This window comes from Rhinoraja longicauda, chromosome 23, assembly GCF_053455715.1.
Source record: "Rhinoraja longicauda isolate Sanriku21f chromosome 23, sRhiLon1.1, whole genome shotgun sequence".
NCBI lineage: Eukaryota > Metazoa > Chordata > Chondrichthyes > Rajiformes > Arhynchobatidae > Rhinoraja > Rhinoraja longicauda.
In genome coordinates this window covers 36,244,780-36,263,295 of record NC_135975.1, presented here as the reverse complement: position 1 = coordinate 36,263,295, position 18,516 = coordinate 36,244,780, and the positions used below count along the sequence as shown (strand labels likewise).

Genomic DNA, 18,516 nt, shown 5'->3' with positions numbered 1-18,516 from the left:
CAACTACAGCATGGAAACAGGCCTGTCCGGCCCTACCAGTCCACGCCGACCATTCTCCCTGACCTAGTCTCATCTACCTGCACTCAGACCATAACCCTCTAATCCCCTCTTATCCATATACCTATCCAATTTACTCTTAAATAATAAAATCGAGCCAGCCTCCACCACTTCCACCGGAAGCCCATTCCATACAGCCACAACCCTCTGATTGCGATGACAGGAATTCAGCCTGTTCCTGTTAAAATGGACGGCAGGGGCCAAGGCAGGTGGGAGTAAGGAAGCCTGAATGGACGGCAGAGGCCAAGGCGGGTGGGAGTAAGGAAGCCTGAATAACAAGGGAAATTGAGGCTCTTCTCAGGAAAAACATGAAGACATGTGAGAGGCAAAGCCAGGTAGCATTGTGTATATCTAGAGGCGTTTTGAGAATTGGAGAGCATACTTAAAAAGAAAATGAGGAGGGCAAAAGGGGGACAGGTGATAGCTCTGGCAGATAACAATAAGAATAACCCAAAGAGAGTCCTCAATGAGTGGAGAAAGACAAGAAGGCTGAGGAACTTGGGACAGTTAATGGAGATGTCTTGAGGACAGTCTATATTATGGTCAAGGAGGTGCTGGACATCCTAAGACGGATGAAGGTAGATAAATCTCCTAGACCTGATCAGACATATCCGAGAACATTCTGGGAAGTTAGAGAAGAACTTGCAGGAGCTCTAGCTGAGAAATCTGAATCATCATTAGCCAAGGGTGGTTGGAGGGTGCCTAATGCTGTGCTTCTAGTTAGCAAGGGCTATAAAGAAATCTCTGGGAACTAGTGTAAGAAAATAACTGCAGATGCTGGTACAAATCAAAGGTATTTATTCACAAAATGCTGGAGTAACTCAGTAGGTCAGGCAGCATCTCAGGTGAGAAGGAATGGGTGACGTTTCGGGTCGAGACCCTTCTATAGACCAGTGAGATTGACATCAGTGGTAGACGTTACTGGAGTATTCTGAGGGATAAGATACGATATAATCAAACATATTTTTATCCCAGGAAGGAAATTGATCTGCCACCAGTCATAAAACACAAGATAAATGAAACATGAAATTAAAGTGACGAGTGGAAAGGATTAGGGATGTGCAAAGAATTGTTTTTGGGTGGGGGGGGGGGGGGAGGAGTCAGTCTCAGTCTCAGTCTACCCCACGACAGAAGGGGGAGGAGTTGTACAGTTTGATAGCCACAGGGGACAAGGATCTCCTGTGGCGTTCTGTGCTACATCTTGGTGGAACCAGTCTGTTGCTGAAGGTGCTCCTTAGGTTGGCCAGTGTGTCATAGGGTGAGCTGTATTGTCCAGGATGCTCTGCAGTTTGAGGAGCATCCTCCCCTCCAAGACCACCTCCCATGAATCCAACTCCAGCCCCAGGACGGAGCCAGCCTTCCTGATGAGTTTGTTGATCCTATTGGCATCCGCGGCCTTCACCCTGCTGCTCCAGCACACGGCAGCGAAGAAGATGGCACTGGCTACCACCGATTGGTAGAACATCTGCAGCATCTCATTGCAGATGCTGAAGGAGCGGAGCCTTCTCTAAAAGTACAGCCGGCTCTGTCCCTTCTTGTACAGGGCCTCAGTGGTCCTGGACCAGTCCAGTTTACTGTCCAGGTGCACTCCAAGGTATTTGTACTCTCTGGTAAACTGCACATCCACACCCTTGATGGAGACAGGGGACAGGGGTGTTCCTCTCCTTCTAAAGTCCACCAGCAACTCCTTAGTCTTGTCAGTGTTGAGCTGCAGGTGATTCAGCCCACACCACTCAACAAAGTCGTTGACTACACCTCTGTATTCTGCTTCCCTCCCCCCCACTGATGCTGCCCACAATTGCAGAGTCGTCTGAAATTCTCTGCAGGTGGCAGCAAATGGAGTTATATTTGAAGTCCGAGGTGAAGATGGTGAACAGGAAGGGAGAGAGGACCGTCTCCTGTGGGCCCCTGTGTTGCTCACTACCATTCTGTAGCCTGACATAATGTGGTTGTCCAGTCAGGTAGTTGGTGATCCAGGACACCAATGGAGCATCCACCCGCATCTTCGGCAGTTTGCTCCCTAGCTGTGCAGGCCGGATGGTGTTAAAAGTACAGGAGAAGTCAAAACACATGACTCTCACAATGCTTCCCGGCTTATCGAGGTGAGCATATGAACGATGGAGCAGGTGGATGATAGAGTCCTCCACCCCCACCTTTGTTTGGTAAGCGAACTGCAGGGGCTCCAGGTAGGGTTTAACCAGGGGCCGCAGGTGAGTGAGCACCAGCTTCTCCAGGGACTTCATGATGTGTGAGGTCAGCGCCACCAGTCTGTAGTCATTGGAGGAGCTGGGACACGTCCTCTTTGGTGCAGGAACCAGGCAGGATGTCTCCACATCACAGGAACCCTCTCCAGGCTCATGGCTCAGGTTGAAGGTCTGCTGGAGTATCCGCACACCTGGCTGGCACACGCCTTGAGCACCATAGGGCCGACACCATTGGGACTTGGGGCTTTGCCTGGGCGGAGTCTGCACAGTTCCTTCCTCACCTGCTTAGCCTTGATGGTCAGGTGTGACAAAGAAAGGGCAGAGGAAGTGGACCAGGGGAATTGAGGGAGAGAGTCGGGGAGCAGGGGGGAGGGTGGGCAGAGGCTCCGCAACCAATCTGTTAAAAAACAGATGTATGCATTTGGATAGACAGAGCTGATTAGGGATGGTCAGCATGGATTGTTCGTGGGAGATCGTGTCTGATGAATCTGATAGAGTTTTTTGGAGAAGTAACCAAAATAGGTTGATGATGGAAAAGCCACAGACATTGTCCATATGGACTTCGCCAAGGCATTTGATAAGTTTAGTTTAATTTATTGTCACTACAGTGAAGCTTTTGTTGTGTGCTAACTAGTCAGAGGAACGACAATACAGGGTTACAATCAAGTCATTCACAGTGTGCAGATACATGATAAAGGGAATAACGTTTAGTGCAAGATAAAGCCAGTAAAGTCTGATCAAAGATAGTCTGAGAGTCACCAAGGAGGTAGATAATAGTTCAGGACTGCTCTCTGGTTGTGGTAGGATGGTTCAGTTGCCTGATAACAGCTGGGAAGAAACTGTCCCTGAATCTGGAGGTGTGCGTTTTCACACTTCTGTACTTCTTGCCCGGTGGGAGAGGGGAGAAGAGGGAGTGGCCAGGATGCGACTCATCCTTGATTATGCTGCTGGACTTGCCGAGGCAGCATGAGGTGTAATGGCTCGTGTGGTTAGCTGATGTGTCAATGGAAGGGAGATTGGTTTGTGTGATGGTCTGGGCTGCATCCACAATTTGCTGCAATTTCTTGCGGCCTTGGATGGAGCTGTGGTGCATCCCGATACGATGCATTCTACGGCACTCTGTGGAGGATGGTGAGGGTTGTTGGTGCCACGCTGAACTTCATAAGCATTCTGAGCAAGTAGAGGCGGTGGTGTGATTTCTTGGTCGTTGCTTCAATATGGGTGGTCTAGGGGAAGGTGTTGGTGATATTGACTCCTAGGAATTTTACGTTTTCAACCATCTCTACTTCGGCATTGTCAATGCAAACTGGGGTACGTGTACCGCTTCACTTCCGGAAGTCCATCACTATCTCCTTTGTCTTGCTGACATTGAGAGAAAGGTTATTGTATCGACATGACACAAAGTTCTCCATCTCCTTCCTGCACTCCTACTCACCATTATTTGATATCCGGCCCACAATGGTGGTGTCATCTGCAAATATGTAAATTGAGTTAGATTTGTACAAGGCTGCACAGTCGTGGTGTACAAGGGGACAGAGAACGCATCCTTGTGGAGCACCAGTGTTGAGGATTGCATTGGTGGGTGTTGCATTGCTTGTCAGGGAGGATATCACAGCAGTGCTTTGGCAGGACAGACTAGAAGGCTCGATTAAGGAGGCTGTTTGGGTGGAACTCAGAAATGAGAAAGGTTTAGCAACACTTATAGGGGTGTATTATAGACCGCCAAATAGGGAACGAGAATTGGAAGAGCAAATATGTAAGGAGATAGCAGATATTAGTAGTAAGCACAGAGTGGTGATTGTGGGTGATTTCAATTTTCCGTATATAGACTGGGAATCACATTCTGTTAAAGGGCTGGATGGTTTGGAGTTTGTAAAATGTGTGCAGGATAGTTTTTTGCAGCAATACGTAGAGGTGCCTACCAGAGAAGGGGCAGTGTTGGACCTCCTGTTAGGAAATGAGATGGGTCAGGTGACGGAGGTATGTGTTGAGGAGCACTTTGGGTCTAGTGATCATAATGCCATTAGTTTCAATATCATTATGGAGAAGGTCAAATCTGGACCAAGGGTTGAGATTTTGGATTGGAGAAAGGCTAATTTTGAGGAGATGAGAAAGGATTTAAAAGGAGTGAAATGGAAATTGTTGTTTTATGAAAAGGATATAATAGAGAAATGGAGGATATTTAAAGGTGAAATTTTGAGAGTACAGTCTTTATGTCCCTGTTCGGTGGAAAGGAAAGAATAATAATTTGAAAGAGCCGTGGTTTTCCAGGGAAATTGGACACTTGGTTCGGAAAAAGAGGGAGATATACAATAAATATAAGCGGCAGGGAGTAAATGAGGTTCTTGAGGAATATAAAGAATGTAAAAGGAATCTTAAAAAGGAAATTAGAAAAGCGAAAAAAAGATATGAGGCTGCTTTGGCAAGTAATGTAAAAGTAAACCCCAAGGGGTTCTACAGATATGTCAATAGCAAAAGGATAGTGAGGGATAAAATTGGTCCATTAGAGAGTCAGAGTGGACAGCTATGTGCTGAGCCGGAAGAAATGGGGGAGATATTAAACAATTTCTTTTCTTCGGTATTTACCGAGGGGAAGGATATTGAATTATGTGAGGTAAGCGAAACAAGTAGAGTAGTGATGGAAATTATGAGGATTAAAGAAGAGGAGGTACGGACACTTTTGAAGAATATAAAAGTGGATAAGTCTCCAGGTCCTGATAGGATATTCCCTAGGACATTGAGGGAAGTTAGTGCGGAAATAGCAGGGGCTATGACGGAAATATTTCAAACGTCATTAGAAACAGGGATGGTGCCGGAAGATTGGCGCATTGCGCATGTTGTGCCTTTGTTTAAAAAAGGTTCTAAAAGTAAACCTAGCAATTATAGACCTATTAGTTTGACGTCTGTGGTGGGAAAATTAATGGAAAAGATACTTAGGGACAATATATATAATTATTTGGATAATCAAGGCCTGATTAGAAACAGTCAACATGGATTTGTGCCTGGAAGGTCATGTTTGACTAATCTTCTTGAATTTTTTGAAGAGGTTACCAGGGAAATTGATAAGGGCAAGGCTGTGGATGTTGTCTATATGGACTTCAGTAAGGCATTTGACAAGGTTCCACATGGAAGGTTGATTAAGAAGGTTAAATCGTTGGGTATTAATAGTGAGGTTGCTAGATGGATTCAACAATGGCTGAATGGGAGATACCAGAGGGTAACGGTTGACAATTGTATGTCAGGTTGGAGGCCAGTGTCTAGTGGAGTGCCCCAAGGATCTGTGTTGGGTCCACTGTTGTTTGTCATTTACATTAATGATCTGGATGATGGTGTGGCAAATTGGATTAGTAAATATGCAGATGATACTAAGATAGGTGGAGTAGTTGATAGTGAGGTAGATTTTCAAAGTCTACAGAGAGACTTGGGCCTTTTGGAAGGGTGGGCTGAAAGATGGCAGATGGAGTTTAATGCTGATAAGTGTGAGGTGCTGCATTTTGGTAGGACAAATCAAAATAGGACGTATAGGGTAAATGGTAGGGAATTGAGGAATGCAGTGGAACAGAGGGATCTGGGAATAACTGTGCATTGTTCCCTGAAGGTGGAATCTCATGTGGATAGGGTGGTGAAGAAGGCGTTTGGTATGCTTGCCTTTATAAATCAGAGCATCGAGTATAGAAGTTGGGATGTAATGTTGAAATTGTACAGGGCATTGGTGAGGCCGAATCTGGAGTATGGTGTGCAGTTCTGGTCGCCAAATTATAGGAAGGATGTCGACAAAATGGAGAGGGTACAGAGGAGATTTACTAGAATGTTGCCTGGGTTTCAGCACTTAGGCTACAGAGAGAGGTTGAACAAGTTGGGTCTTTATTCTTTGGAGCGTAGAAGGTTGAGGGGGGACTTGATAGAGGTTTTTAAAATTTTGAGAGGGACGGACAGAGTTGACGTGGGTAGGCTTTTCCCTTTGAGAGTGGGGAAGATTCCAACAAGGGGACATAGCTTCAGAATTGAGGGACAAAGGTTTAGGGGTAACATGAGGGGGAACTTCTTTACTCAGAGGGTTGTGGCTGTATGGAATGGGCTTCCGGTGGAAGTGGTGGAGGCTGGCTCGATTTTATTATTTAAGAGTAAATTGGATAGGTATATGGATAGGAGGGGATTGGAGGGTTATGGTCTGAGTGCAGGTAGATGAGACTAGGTCAGGGAGAATGGTCGGCGTGGACTGGTAGGGCCGGACAGGCCTGTTTCCATGCTGTAGTTGTTATATGTTATATGTTATATGAAGGATGATTGTCCCCTATCCTCACTGATTGGGGTCTGTTGTTCAGGAAGTCGAGGATCCAGTTGCAGAGATGACTCCGAGTTCTGCGAGTTCGGTTATGAACCATAATACTTGGTTATTCTGGATGTTATAATGATGTTAAAAACAGAACTGTACTCTCCTATGAATCTGACGTAGGTTTCTCCCTTATCCAGGTGTTCCAGGGATTTGTTGGGCCACTGTTCTGCACATGCTCTGCATCAGAAGATAACGTTCTGCATGGTGGACTGCTCTGGAAGGTTAGATCGCATAGGATCCAGGTAGAGCTAGCCAACTGGAAAAATAATTGGCTTCATGGAAGGGAGCAGAAGGTGATGATGGAAGGTTGCTTTTCAGACTGGAGATATGTGACTGGGGTGTGCCTCAGGGATTAGTGCTGCGACCATTGCTGTCTGAGGTTTATATCAACAATTTGTATGTGAATATACAAGGCATGATTAATAAGTTTGCAGATGACGCTAAAATGGGTGGTATAGCGAAGATGGTTATCAAAAATTACAGCAGGATCTTGATCAGATGGGCAGTCTCGCTCAAGTTGACAGGAGCAGGTTATTAGAAGGGAAAGGAACATTGGCCAAGTGGGATGATTTTAAAAATGTACTGAAGAAAGCTCAGGATGTGTACATCCCCGTTAGAACGAAGGGCAAAGCAGGCAAACGTAAGGAAGTTTGGCTGACGAGGGAAATTGAGACGTTAGTCAAAAACAAGTAGGATGCAAGGGACAGGTATAGGCAGCTGGGATCAAGTGCATCCATGGAGGAGTTTCGCGATCAAAGGAGTAAACTAAAAAAGGAAATCAGAAGGGCAAAAAGGGGCCAGGAGATAGCTCTGGCGGGTAGCATCAAGGACAATCCCAGAAGATGTTATAAATACATAAGGGGGAAAAGGATAACTAGAGAGAGAGTGGGACCTCTCAGGAATCAAAGCGGTCACCTCTGTGTGGAGATGGCCAAGGTCCTAAATGAGTTTTTCTCCTCTGTATTTACCAAGCAGAAAGACAGTAGGACGGAGGAAATTGGAGCAGTCACTGGAAGTGTCATGAGAGCAGTCAGGGTTACTGTTGAAGCAGTACTGTCGTGTTTGAAGGTAGACAAATCCCCAGGGCCTGATCTGATATATCCGAGGATATTGTGGGAAACTAGAGAGGAAATTGCGGGAGCCCTGGTTGAAATTTACAAGTCGTTCTTAAATACAGGAGAGATGCCGGAAGTTTGGAGGGTGGCAGTGTTACCACGAACAAGGGCCGGACCTAGACAGTAAATGCTGGGAACTATAGGCCAGCGAGCTTAACATCTCCTAATTGGTAAGTTACTGGAGAGTATTCTGAAGGATAGGATATACAGGCATTTGGATGGGCAAGGGCTGATTAGGGACAGTCAACATGGTCTTGTACATGGGAGGTCGTGTCTCACAAATACGATTGATTTTTTTGAAGATGTGACCAAAAAGGTTGATGAGGGCAGAGCTGTCGATGTTGTGTACATGGACTTCAGTAAGGCATTCAACAAGGTTCCGTATGGTAGGTTGCTCTGGAAGGTTAGATCGCATGGGATCTAAGGAGAGATAGCTGAATGGATAGAAAATTGTCCCCATGGAAGAAAGCAGAGGGAATGGTGGAAGGTTGCTTCTCAGACTTGATGCCTGTGACTCGTGGTGTGCCTCAGAGTTTGGTGCTGGGGCCGTTTCCGTTTGTCATCTACATAATAATTTGGATGAGGACATACAGGGCAAGATTAGCAAGTTTGCTGATGATACAAAAGTTAGTGGTTTTGCAGATAGTGAAGATGGTTGTGAACGATTGCAGCAGGATCAGGATCGATCGGCCAGGTGGGTGGAGGAATGGTTGATGGAATTTAATACAGAGAAGTGTGAGGTGTTGCATTTTGGGATGTCGAACAAGGGCAGGACCTACACAGTGAATGGTAGGCCTCTGGGTAGTATCGTAGAGCAGAGCGATCTAGGAGTACAGGTGCATGGTTCCTTGAAGGTCGAGTCGCAGGTAGACCGCATCTGGAATATTGTGTTCAGTTCTGGGCACCATGTTATAGGAAAGATATTGTCAAGCTTGAAAGGGTTCAGAAAAGATTTGAGGATGTTGCCAGGACTCAAGGGTGTGAGCTGTAGGGAGAGGTTGAGTAGGCTGGGTCTCTATTCCATGGAGAGCAGGAGGATGAGAGGAGATCTTGTAGTGGTTTACAAAATCATGAGAGGAATAGATCGGGTAGATGCACAATCGTTTGATCATAGTAGGGGAATCGAGGAGCAGAGGACATAGGTTCAAGGTGAAGGGAAAAGATTTAATAGGAATCTGAGGGGTGACTTTTTCACACAAAGGGTGGTGGGTGTATGGAACAAGCTGCCAGAGGAGGTAGTTGAGGCTGGGACTATTCCATCATTTATGAAACAGTTGGACAGGTACATGGATAGGACAGGTTTGGAGGGATATGGACCAAACGCAGGAAAGTGGGACTAGTGCAGCTGGGACATTGTTGGCCGGTGTGGGCGAGTTGGGCCGAAGGGCCTGTTTCCACACTGTATCACTCTATGACTCTAAGTAGGCTGAGGAATTGTTAATGGAGTTTAATGCAGATACGTGCAAGATGTTGCATTTTGGGAAGTCAAATCATGGCAGGACATTGGCAGTGAATAGCAGGGCCCAAGGGTGTTGTAGAGCAGAGGGATATAGGAATGCATGGACATTGCTCACTGAAAGAGGTGTCAGAGATAGATAGGGTGGTCAAGAAGGCTTTTGCTTCATCAGGAACAAGCAAGTCATTCTCTACTACAAATTCTTAATCAGTATTTTTACATTGCTCACAAGCCTTTCAGACCTCCTCATATCTGTTGGAGGGCCAAGGCAAAAGCATCATCACGACACATACTAGCAGTAATGCATAAGTAGACATATTGTAACATGGACACCCGATGAGGTAATTTTGTTTCAGTGGTCTCATAGACAGGACTGGCCATCTAGTGCAGCACCTCTGGGAAGGGAAAGTGAAAGAGTCAAAAGCCCAATACAGCGGAGAAGGGACTGAGCACACAACTCCGTGTTGAGGGTCAGGATGGAGGAAATGTTAGGACCAATTCTAACTGAATGAGGTCTTGCGGTCAAGAAGTCCAGAAGCCAGTTGCTGACGAAGGTTCCAAGGTCAAAGTCCGACATTTAGTGATGGGCTTATTGGGAATTGAAGGCTGAGCCTTCACTAATCTTACATAAATCCTATTTTATTTTACTTTATCAGTTCTTAATCTTTTCTTTCCACTACTGAAAGGCCTCTGATTCCTGTGTCCGTCAACTGGAGATGTGGTCCAGTCACAAATGTTGCAGAATTTGCTTGATTCCTGAACTTCCACGTGTGTGTGTGTGTGTGTGGTGTTTGCATGTTCTCTCTATGCTAGAAGAAAACTGGAGTTTGGATATATGAGAGATCGCTGGTCGATGCAGACTGTCCGAAGTGTCTATTTCTGTGTTGCAAGACTATACATTTTATGAATAGGTCTTTATGAGTGGTGTTATTGCAATTGACAATTCTAAATTTGAAATTGTCAGAAAATAATTTCACTTATAAAAACAAATTAAAATTGTCATCAATCTCTTACCGAGCCTTAGTTTAACTTTTGCCATCAAGATAATATGTGGAAAATAAATATTTTTCATTGGTTGTGCTGGACAGGAATAAATATCTCCTTTAGCTTCATACTTTACAGTTTCTCCCAATAAAATAAGCTGCACAAAAAAAGACAAACATACCAGATTATTATCTCACAACAATGTCTCAATACACTTATTTTCCAAAAAGGAAGAGTACTTCCATTTACATAATACAGGCAAATTAGAATAGATTGTATTGTTTGACAGCATAAAATAGTTATTTCAGCAAACTAGTTTACACTACTGGTATATTTCACACAAGCTCTCTCTCACCCGACTCCATCCAATACTGTTAATATAACCTGAAGAAGAGTCTTGACCCGAAATGTCACCGATTCCTTTTCTCCAGAAATGCTGTCTGACCTGCTGGTACTCCAGCTCTTTGAGCCTTTCTTCGGGTTAATACCAGCATCTGCAGTTCCTTCCTAAACATAACCTTTCTCTTCTAACTTCCATATCTTCAGTGCAGCAATATATGCTGCCCTTCCACGTGAAAGTAAAATGCATATTTATTGCCAAATAAATATAGTTCATCAGAATCCAACACTGGATTTTAGTGGCTATCCTATATTTATGGAGGTATATAAAATGATGAGAGGCACAGATTGGGCAGACAGTCAGAACCTTCTTCCCAGAGTGGAAATGTCAAAGGCAGGAGGGCATACTTTAAGATGAGAGGAGCAATGCTTAAAGGAGATGTCTCACACAAAGGATGGTGGTTCACACAAAGGGTGTTGTGTGTATGGAACAAGCTGCCAGAGCAGGTAGTTGAGGCAGGGACTCTACAAATATTTAAGAAACAGTTAGACAAGTACATGTATAGGACATATTTGGAGGGATATGGACCAAATGCAGGCAAGTGAGACTAGTGTATGTAGCAGATTGTTGGCCGGTGTGGGCAAGTTGGGCCAAAGGGCCTGCTTCCACACTGAAACACTCTCTGACTCGATGTGCAGGGCATTTTTTTTACATAGGCAGTTAAGTACGCCTGGAAGATGCTGTCAGGGGTGCTGGTGGAGGCAGAAACGACAGTGGATTTTAGATTGGCACATAGATTTCTAGGGAAAGAAGGGATGTGGATCACATGCAGTCAGAGATTAGTTTAACGGTGCATGTTTGGCATGGACATTGTGGACTAAAGAGCCTGTTTCTGCACTGCACTATGTTCAATTTATGGCCATGCTGGTGGATTCCTCACAATGGAGGCAAGTTCTCCATGACCACACTATCAAGTAGCTTCATTGCTTAAAATATCTCAGTTCACCTCACCGCCTTCTCTTTTTTGGAGAATTGAGTTCCAGCTTGTTCAATCTTTGACCTTTGCACCATTCTATAAATTTATTTCGTATCACCTAGTGGTTTTCTAATCATTTTGTAACACAGAGATCAATATTGAACATGGTATAAAATGATGAGTATGCCCCATATGCATTGTTAAAGTACTAAGTTAAACTTGGTTGTATTGCAAACCAACTCTTCTGCATCTTTTTAGTTTAGTTTAGTGATGCAGCATGGAAACATGCCCTTCGGCCCACCGAGTCCATGCCGACCAGGGATTCCCGCTCATTAACGGTATCTAAACCCACTAGGGACAATTTACAATTTTATCAAAGCCAATTTACCTACAAATCTGTAAGTCTTTGGAGTATGGGAGGAAACCGGAGATCCCAGAGAAAACCCACGCAGGTCACAGGGAGAACATTGAAACTCCATAGAGACAAGCACCCTTAGTCAGGATTGAACCCAGGTCTCTGGTGCTGGAAGGCAGCAACTCTGCCGCTGCGCCCAATCTGCCCACATTTTAAAAATGTATGGTCTAAATATCCCTGAAGGATGGAATGGTTTTGAATAAGGTAGACACAAAATGCTGGAGTAACTCAGCAGGACAGGCAGCATCTCTGGAGAGAAGGAATGGGCGAGTCGAGACCCTTCTTCAGGCTGATGTTAGGGAATGGGCAGGACAAAGATAGAATGTAGTCGGAGGCAGTAAGACTGGTGGGAGACCTGGGAAGGGGGAGGGGGAGGGGATGGAGAGAGAGGGAAAACAAGGGCTATTTGAAGTTAGAGAAGTACATGTTCATACCACTGGGGTGTAGGCTACCCAAGCGAAAGATGAGGTGCTGTTCCTCCAATTTGCGCTGGGCCTCACTCTGACAATTGAGGAGGCCCAGGACAGAAAGGTCAGCATGGGAGGGGGAGTTAGTGCTGAGCAACTGGGAGATCAGGTAGGTAAAGGCGGACTGAGCGGATGTGTTCAGCTAAACGATCGCCGAGCCTACGCTTGGTCTTGCTGATGTACAGAGGTTGACACCTGGAACAGCGGATACAGTAGATGAGGTTGGAGGAGATGCAAGTGAACCTCTGCCTCACCTGAAAAGACTGTCAGGATCCTTGGATGGAGTCGAGGGGGGAGGTAAAGGGCCAGGTGCTGCATCTCCTGCGGTTGCAAGGGAGGGGGTGGTTTGGATGGCAAGGGATGAGTGAACCAAGGAGTTGTGGAGGGAGCGGTCTCGGTCGAAGGCGGAAAGGGGTGTGGTTGGAAAAATGTGAAAGGCGGTGGGATCACATTTAAGGTGACGGAAATATTGGAGGATGATGTGTTGGATGCGAAGGCTGGTGGGGTGAAAGGTCCAGGGGAACTCAACTCTCTACTTGTTCCCTCTGGGGAATGGAGAGGGAGAGCACAACTATGGCACAAAGCAAATGTGGGTGAGTGATCCTTCAAGGGCAGCAGGGGGGAAAACCATGCGTAGTAAAACACAAATATATCTTGCATGTCCAAAAATGGACAGCCTCATGGGAACAGATACGGCGGAGACGGAGGTAGTGAGAGCAGGGACAGTGTCTTTGCAAGAGGCAAGGAAGTGTAGTCCAAATAACTGTCGGAGTCAGTAGGTTTGCAATATGTTGGACAACTGAATTTGACAGAGAAATAAGACTTGAAAACATATTGCAAAACAGCCATGTTCCATTAAACCTATGAAATGAAAAAGTAAAATTACCGTTGAGACCTTCAGATTACTTTACTTAGATGAGGTGCTGTTCCTCCAATTTGCGCTGGGCCTCACTCTGACAATTGAGGAGGCCCAGGACAGAAAGGTCAGCATGGGAGGGGGAGTTAGTGCTATCTACTCAAGTTCAAACAAATGCCTCAAAACTCATTGGCCGGTGGTTCATTGTACAGCAAGACAATGATCCCAAACATACTGCTAAAGCAAGAAAGGGGGTTTTCAAAGCTAAAAAATGGTAAATTCTTGAGTGGCCAATTCAATCACCCGATCTGAACCCAATTTTATATGTTGAAGAGAAAACTGAAGGGGACTAGCCCCCAAAACAAGCATAAGCTAAAGATGGCTGCAATACAGGCCTGGCAGAGCATCATCAGAGAAGACACCCAGCAACTGGTAATGTCCATGAATCGCAGACTTCAAGCATGCAAAGGATATGCAACAAAATACTAAACATGACATTGCTGTGTCCCAAACATTATGGTGCCCTGAAATGGGGGGACTACAATACAATACAATACAATATATCTTTATTGTCATTGTACAGGGGTACAACGAGATTGGGATAAATATGTATAAACACTGCTGTAATTTCCACATGGTGAAACCAAAATGTATAAAAATGGCCTTTATTAAAATCTGACAACGTGCACTTTAACCACGTGATTTTTTTCTATTACAAATCTCAAATTGTGAAGTACAGAGGCAAATAAATATATGATGGGTTTTTGTCCCATCCCGTATTGGGCCTTTTTGACTGTGGAGTCGATAGTGGCCTCCCATTTAAGGTCCCTGGAGATGATAGTTCCAATGAACATAAATGACTCCACAGATGTGACCGTGGTGTTGTTGATGGTGAGTGGGGGAGGGGAAGCTCTCCTGAAGTCTACAATTCCACTGTCTTAGGAGCATTGAGCTCCTGGTTGTTGCGATGGCCCCTTATATCAAGGGTTTACTGTACTCAGCAGGTCAACTTGCATCGGATGAGATAGAAGCTGTTAACAGCCTTAAACACGGTCACACACTTCCATGTTTTAAATGACACATATAGGCCTTGCATTTATGGTGGGTTGGAGGGAATGCAACCATTTTAATTCTAATGAGATCATTGGGGTCACTATCTAAATTGCTGAAACCAGTCCTGTTCTTCGGGCGTGTGATTTCTGTCATTTGTTTTGCAAGTGAAAATATTGGGATTGTCCATGAAAGAGTTAAAAGTTTGAAATTTAGGGAATTGCAAATGGATCTCACCATAATTCCATGGGGAATGTCCAATGCATATGTACACATTAAATTGGATATTTTTGATGACATGTATATGCTCTGCATGATCAACACTTACAGATTTGTGGATGTATAAACAATGCATTTATTTTAATATTCATACAAGTCATGGAACCTTCCCAACTATTCTCCGAAACCTGCTCCCACATGGATGATCCAGTCAGCCACTCTTCCCACTTTTCAAAGTTGCGGATGTTTTGAATTCATTGTGTGGTGAATGACAATAGCAATGTCCAACATAATTGTGACTGTGGTTCAGCACACAGGAGACCACATCTGCTGTACATTCTGTAAGTGCTGTAGCCCCTCCGTCGACTCCATTCAGTCCTTGCAGGTGGGGCAGAGGCTCACTTACACCTCCTCCAAACTCATCTACTGTATATAGTCTCCTATATATCGATGAGACCAAGCGCAGGCTCAGCGATTGTTTCACTGAACACCTCCGCTCAGTCTGCCTGGATCGATGTGATCTCCCAGCTGCTAAACATTTGAACTCTCCCTCCCATTCCCATACTAACCTTTTTGTCCTGGGCCTCCTCCACTGTCAGGGAGAGGCCCAATGTAAATTGGAGGAAAACACTTCATATTTCACTTGGGCAGTTTGAATGGTATGAATATTGACTTCTCTAACTTCAAGTAACCCTTACATCCCCTCTTTCTCTATCCATCCCCATCCTACTTCTCTGACTAGTTCTACTGTCCTCCTGATTAAATGTTACTGATTGTATGTTTCATTGTTACCTTCCCCTCAGCTGACATTCTACATTTTTCTTGAGCTTCGGCCCCTTTGATCTCCAATTTTCACACCTTACACTTCCATATCTCTGTGTCACCCTCTCCCCTGACTCTCAGTCTGAGAAGGGTATCGATCCAAAACATCACCCATTCCTTCTATCCAGAGATGCTGCCTGTCCCGCTGAGTTACTCCAGCATTGTGTGTCTAACTTTGGTGTAAAGCAGTATCTGCCGTTCCTTCCTACACATTTTGTCTGCTGAACGTTCATTCTGTGCATTTACTGACAAAGGACAGCTGTCAAGGAGAGACAAATAAACATTTTAAATTTAAATTGACTACCTGGTCAATAATTATTTTCTGGGCCGAGAGAATAGCATTCATCTTCATCTGCATGACAGTAGGTTTTACAATGCACATCGATTCCACTGAAGTCAAGTCAGTCAACTGAAGCATAGTCTGAGCAAGAACCAGGTGCGCATTGGGTGAATTAAAGTGTCTTGAATTTAGTAGATCCACTATATTCTGTTCAGAAATAAAATACACAAGACAAAATTACTTTCAAAAAGCATAAAATGGGATGAAAATATAAATCTGGGACGATAAAATATTGGAAATGTCAGTATCTCGCGAGGAGATTGAGTGCAAAGCACTTTCTACACGGGGCCACACATTGCCAGTTGATGCCCCTGGTACAGCAAGCAGGTTACTGCAATAGAATTGAATGTACAAACATAAATACAAGCAGCAATTGGCATTCAAACACAATATTAGCACGAGCAGCACTAACAGCCAACATCAGTTAGTGGAAATTATGCTTACAATCATTGGAGTGGCCATAGCTGAGACTAGGTCAGGGCTGAAACAATGACACATAACTAATCATCATTCTCATGTCCAATTTATCCATATGCCACAATTTGTCCTGAGTTATGAACTCCAGATGGTATAAATACCCAGCCCTTAGTTCCCCACTTCTCTTTACCAGAAATCCAGCCTTGACTTTCTTATTTTAGTTAACCCAATCTACTGGGCTAAATGCTGGAGGAAGTGTTACAAAAGAATGGTAATAATATCACATGCCAGTCTACCATTTCAGATATTGGCTGTGTTCATTCATTCCAAAGTCCCCTATACCGTACTCCGACGGGTCTCCTGCTGGTGCTCGCAGGTATTGCACCCGCCGGCTCCGCACAGGGGTCGGCCGGTTTAACGCTAACATGCATCGTTGGGGGTTGCGTTCATCATCAGCCTATGTGTATGGAGCAGACCAGCAAACAGCGCAGCACGTCATGTTCAACTGCACTGTCCTCCGTCCCCCTGGTGGAGGGGTAGACCACACGGCCCTCGACAACAGCACATTGCACTGGTACAGCGCCTGGAGGGCGATACTTAACTTCTGCTGCCTCAAACGCAAGAAGAATATGCAGGTAGACTGGGAAAACCATGTTGGTTCTGGGCCTCAAGAAAGAGAGTTTGTAGAGTGCCTCTGAGATGGATTCTTAGAGCAGCTTGTAATGGAGCCTACCAGTGAAAAGGCAATTCTGGATTTAGTGTTGCCCAATGAACCAGATTTGATAAGTGAACTCGAGGTGAAGGAACCGTTGGAGGTAGTGATCATAATATGATTAGTTTTAAACTGCAATTTGAGAAGGAGAAGGTTAAATCGGAAGTGTCAGTGTTGCAGTTGAACAAAGGGGACAATGAAGGCATGAGAGAGGAGCTGGCCAAGGTCGACTGGAAAGGGATCCTAGCAGGAATGACGGTGGAACAGCAATGGCAGGAATTTCTGGGCATAATCCGGAAGACGCAGGATCATTTCATTCCAAAGAGGAAGAAAGATTCTAAGGGGAGTAGGAGGCAACCGTGGCTGACAAGGGAAGTTAGGGATAGAATAAAACTAAAAGAAAAGATGTATAACAGCAAAGAGCAACAGGAAGTCAAGAGGATTGGGAAACTTTCAAAGGACAACAGAAGTTAACAAAACAGGCAATACGGGCTGAAAATATGAAGTACGAGGGGAAGCTGGCCAAGAATATAAAGTAGGACAGTAAAAGCTTCTTTAGATGCATTAAGAGAAAACGCGTAGCAAAGTCAAATGTGGGTCCCTTGAAGGCAGACACGGGTGAAATTATTATGGGTAACAAGGAAATGGCAGAAGAGTTGAACAGGTACTTCGGATCTGTCTTCACTAAGGAAGACACAAACAATCTCCCAGATATACTAGAGGACAGAGGATCTAGGGGGATAGTGGAACTGAAATAAATTTTCATTAGGCGAGAAATAGTATTGGGTAGACTGATGGGACTGAAGGATGATAAATCCCCAGGGCCTGATGGTCTGCATCCCAAGGTACTCAAGGGAGGTGGCTCTAGAAATAGTGGACGCAAGAGAGAGTGGGGGTGGGGGGGAAGAGGGGACAATGCGGGGCAGGGGAGAGGGGATAATGGAGGGAGGAGTGGGGGTGGGGGGGGGGGGAAAGGGGGGTGGGGTAGGAAGGGGCAGGGGTGGGGGGATGAGAGAGTGGGAGTGGGGAGGAGGGAAGATTGGGGGTGGGGGGAGAGTGGGGTGCAGGCAGGGAGAGTGGGGGTAGGGGGAGGGGAGGAGGCTAGGGGAGGGGAGAGAGGTGGGGGCGAGGGGAGGGGGAGGGGGAAATGGGGGTGGAGGCAGGGCTGGGGGGTGTGGGGGTAGGGGAGGGGAAATGGGGAGGGGCAAGTGGGGGTGGGTAGGGGGATGGAGTGGGTCAGTGGGGGGAGAATGGGGATAGAGTGGGGGGGTTGAGGGTGCTTCACCAATACAGGAGAGGCTTTGGGTTCAGGGCTCACTCACTCACACCCTCTCCCCATCCCTGTACCCCCTCTACGAGGAATGGGCCCAACGGGTCCACTTGGTCTAGTCCAATTTAAAATCACCACCATCAAGTCAAGCCAAGTTTATTTGTCACATACACATACAAGATGTGCAGTGAAATGAAAGGTCACCCACAGTCCAGCAATAGAGCAATAAAAATAAACAATTTCACACACAATCACAACCAACACAAAACAAAAAAAAGAAAGATCCATCACAGTGAGTCTCCTCCAGTCCCCTCCTCACTATGATGGAAGGCCAGAATGTCTTTTCTCTTCCCCTGCCGTCTTCTCCCGTGGTCAGGCTGTTGAAGTTACCACGTTCCCGGCCGCGCCGGACGGTGAAAGGTCCGCTGCGGGCCGACCCAAGCCCCGCGATTCGGGGCGGGTGAAGACGCTGCCGCTGCA

At 45.6% G+C, this 18,516-nt stretch overlaps 1 protein-coding gene across 1 annotated transcript in view; it reads right to left on the bottom strand.

Moving 5' to 3' along the window:
- Positions 1 to 18,516, bottom strand: part of cfap54 (cilia and flagella associated 54) — a 300,159-nt gene that overhangs the window by 57,267 nt on the left and 224,376 nt on the right. The window contains exons 56-57 of the mRNA XM_078420057.1: positions 15,602 to 15,784; positions 10,183 to 10,309 (exon numbers count right to left, since the gene is read on the bottom strand). Of these exons, the coding sequence (XP_078276183.1) occupies positions 10,183 to 10,309; positions 15,602 to 15,784 (310 nt within the window). The remainder of the gene's footprint in view (positions 1 to 10,182; positions 10,310 to 15,601; positions 15,785 to 18,516) is intronic.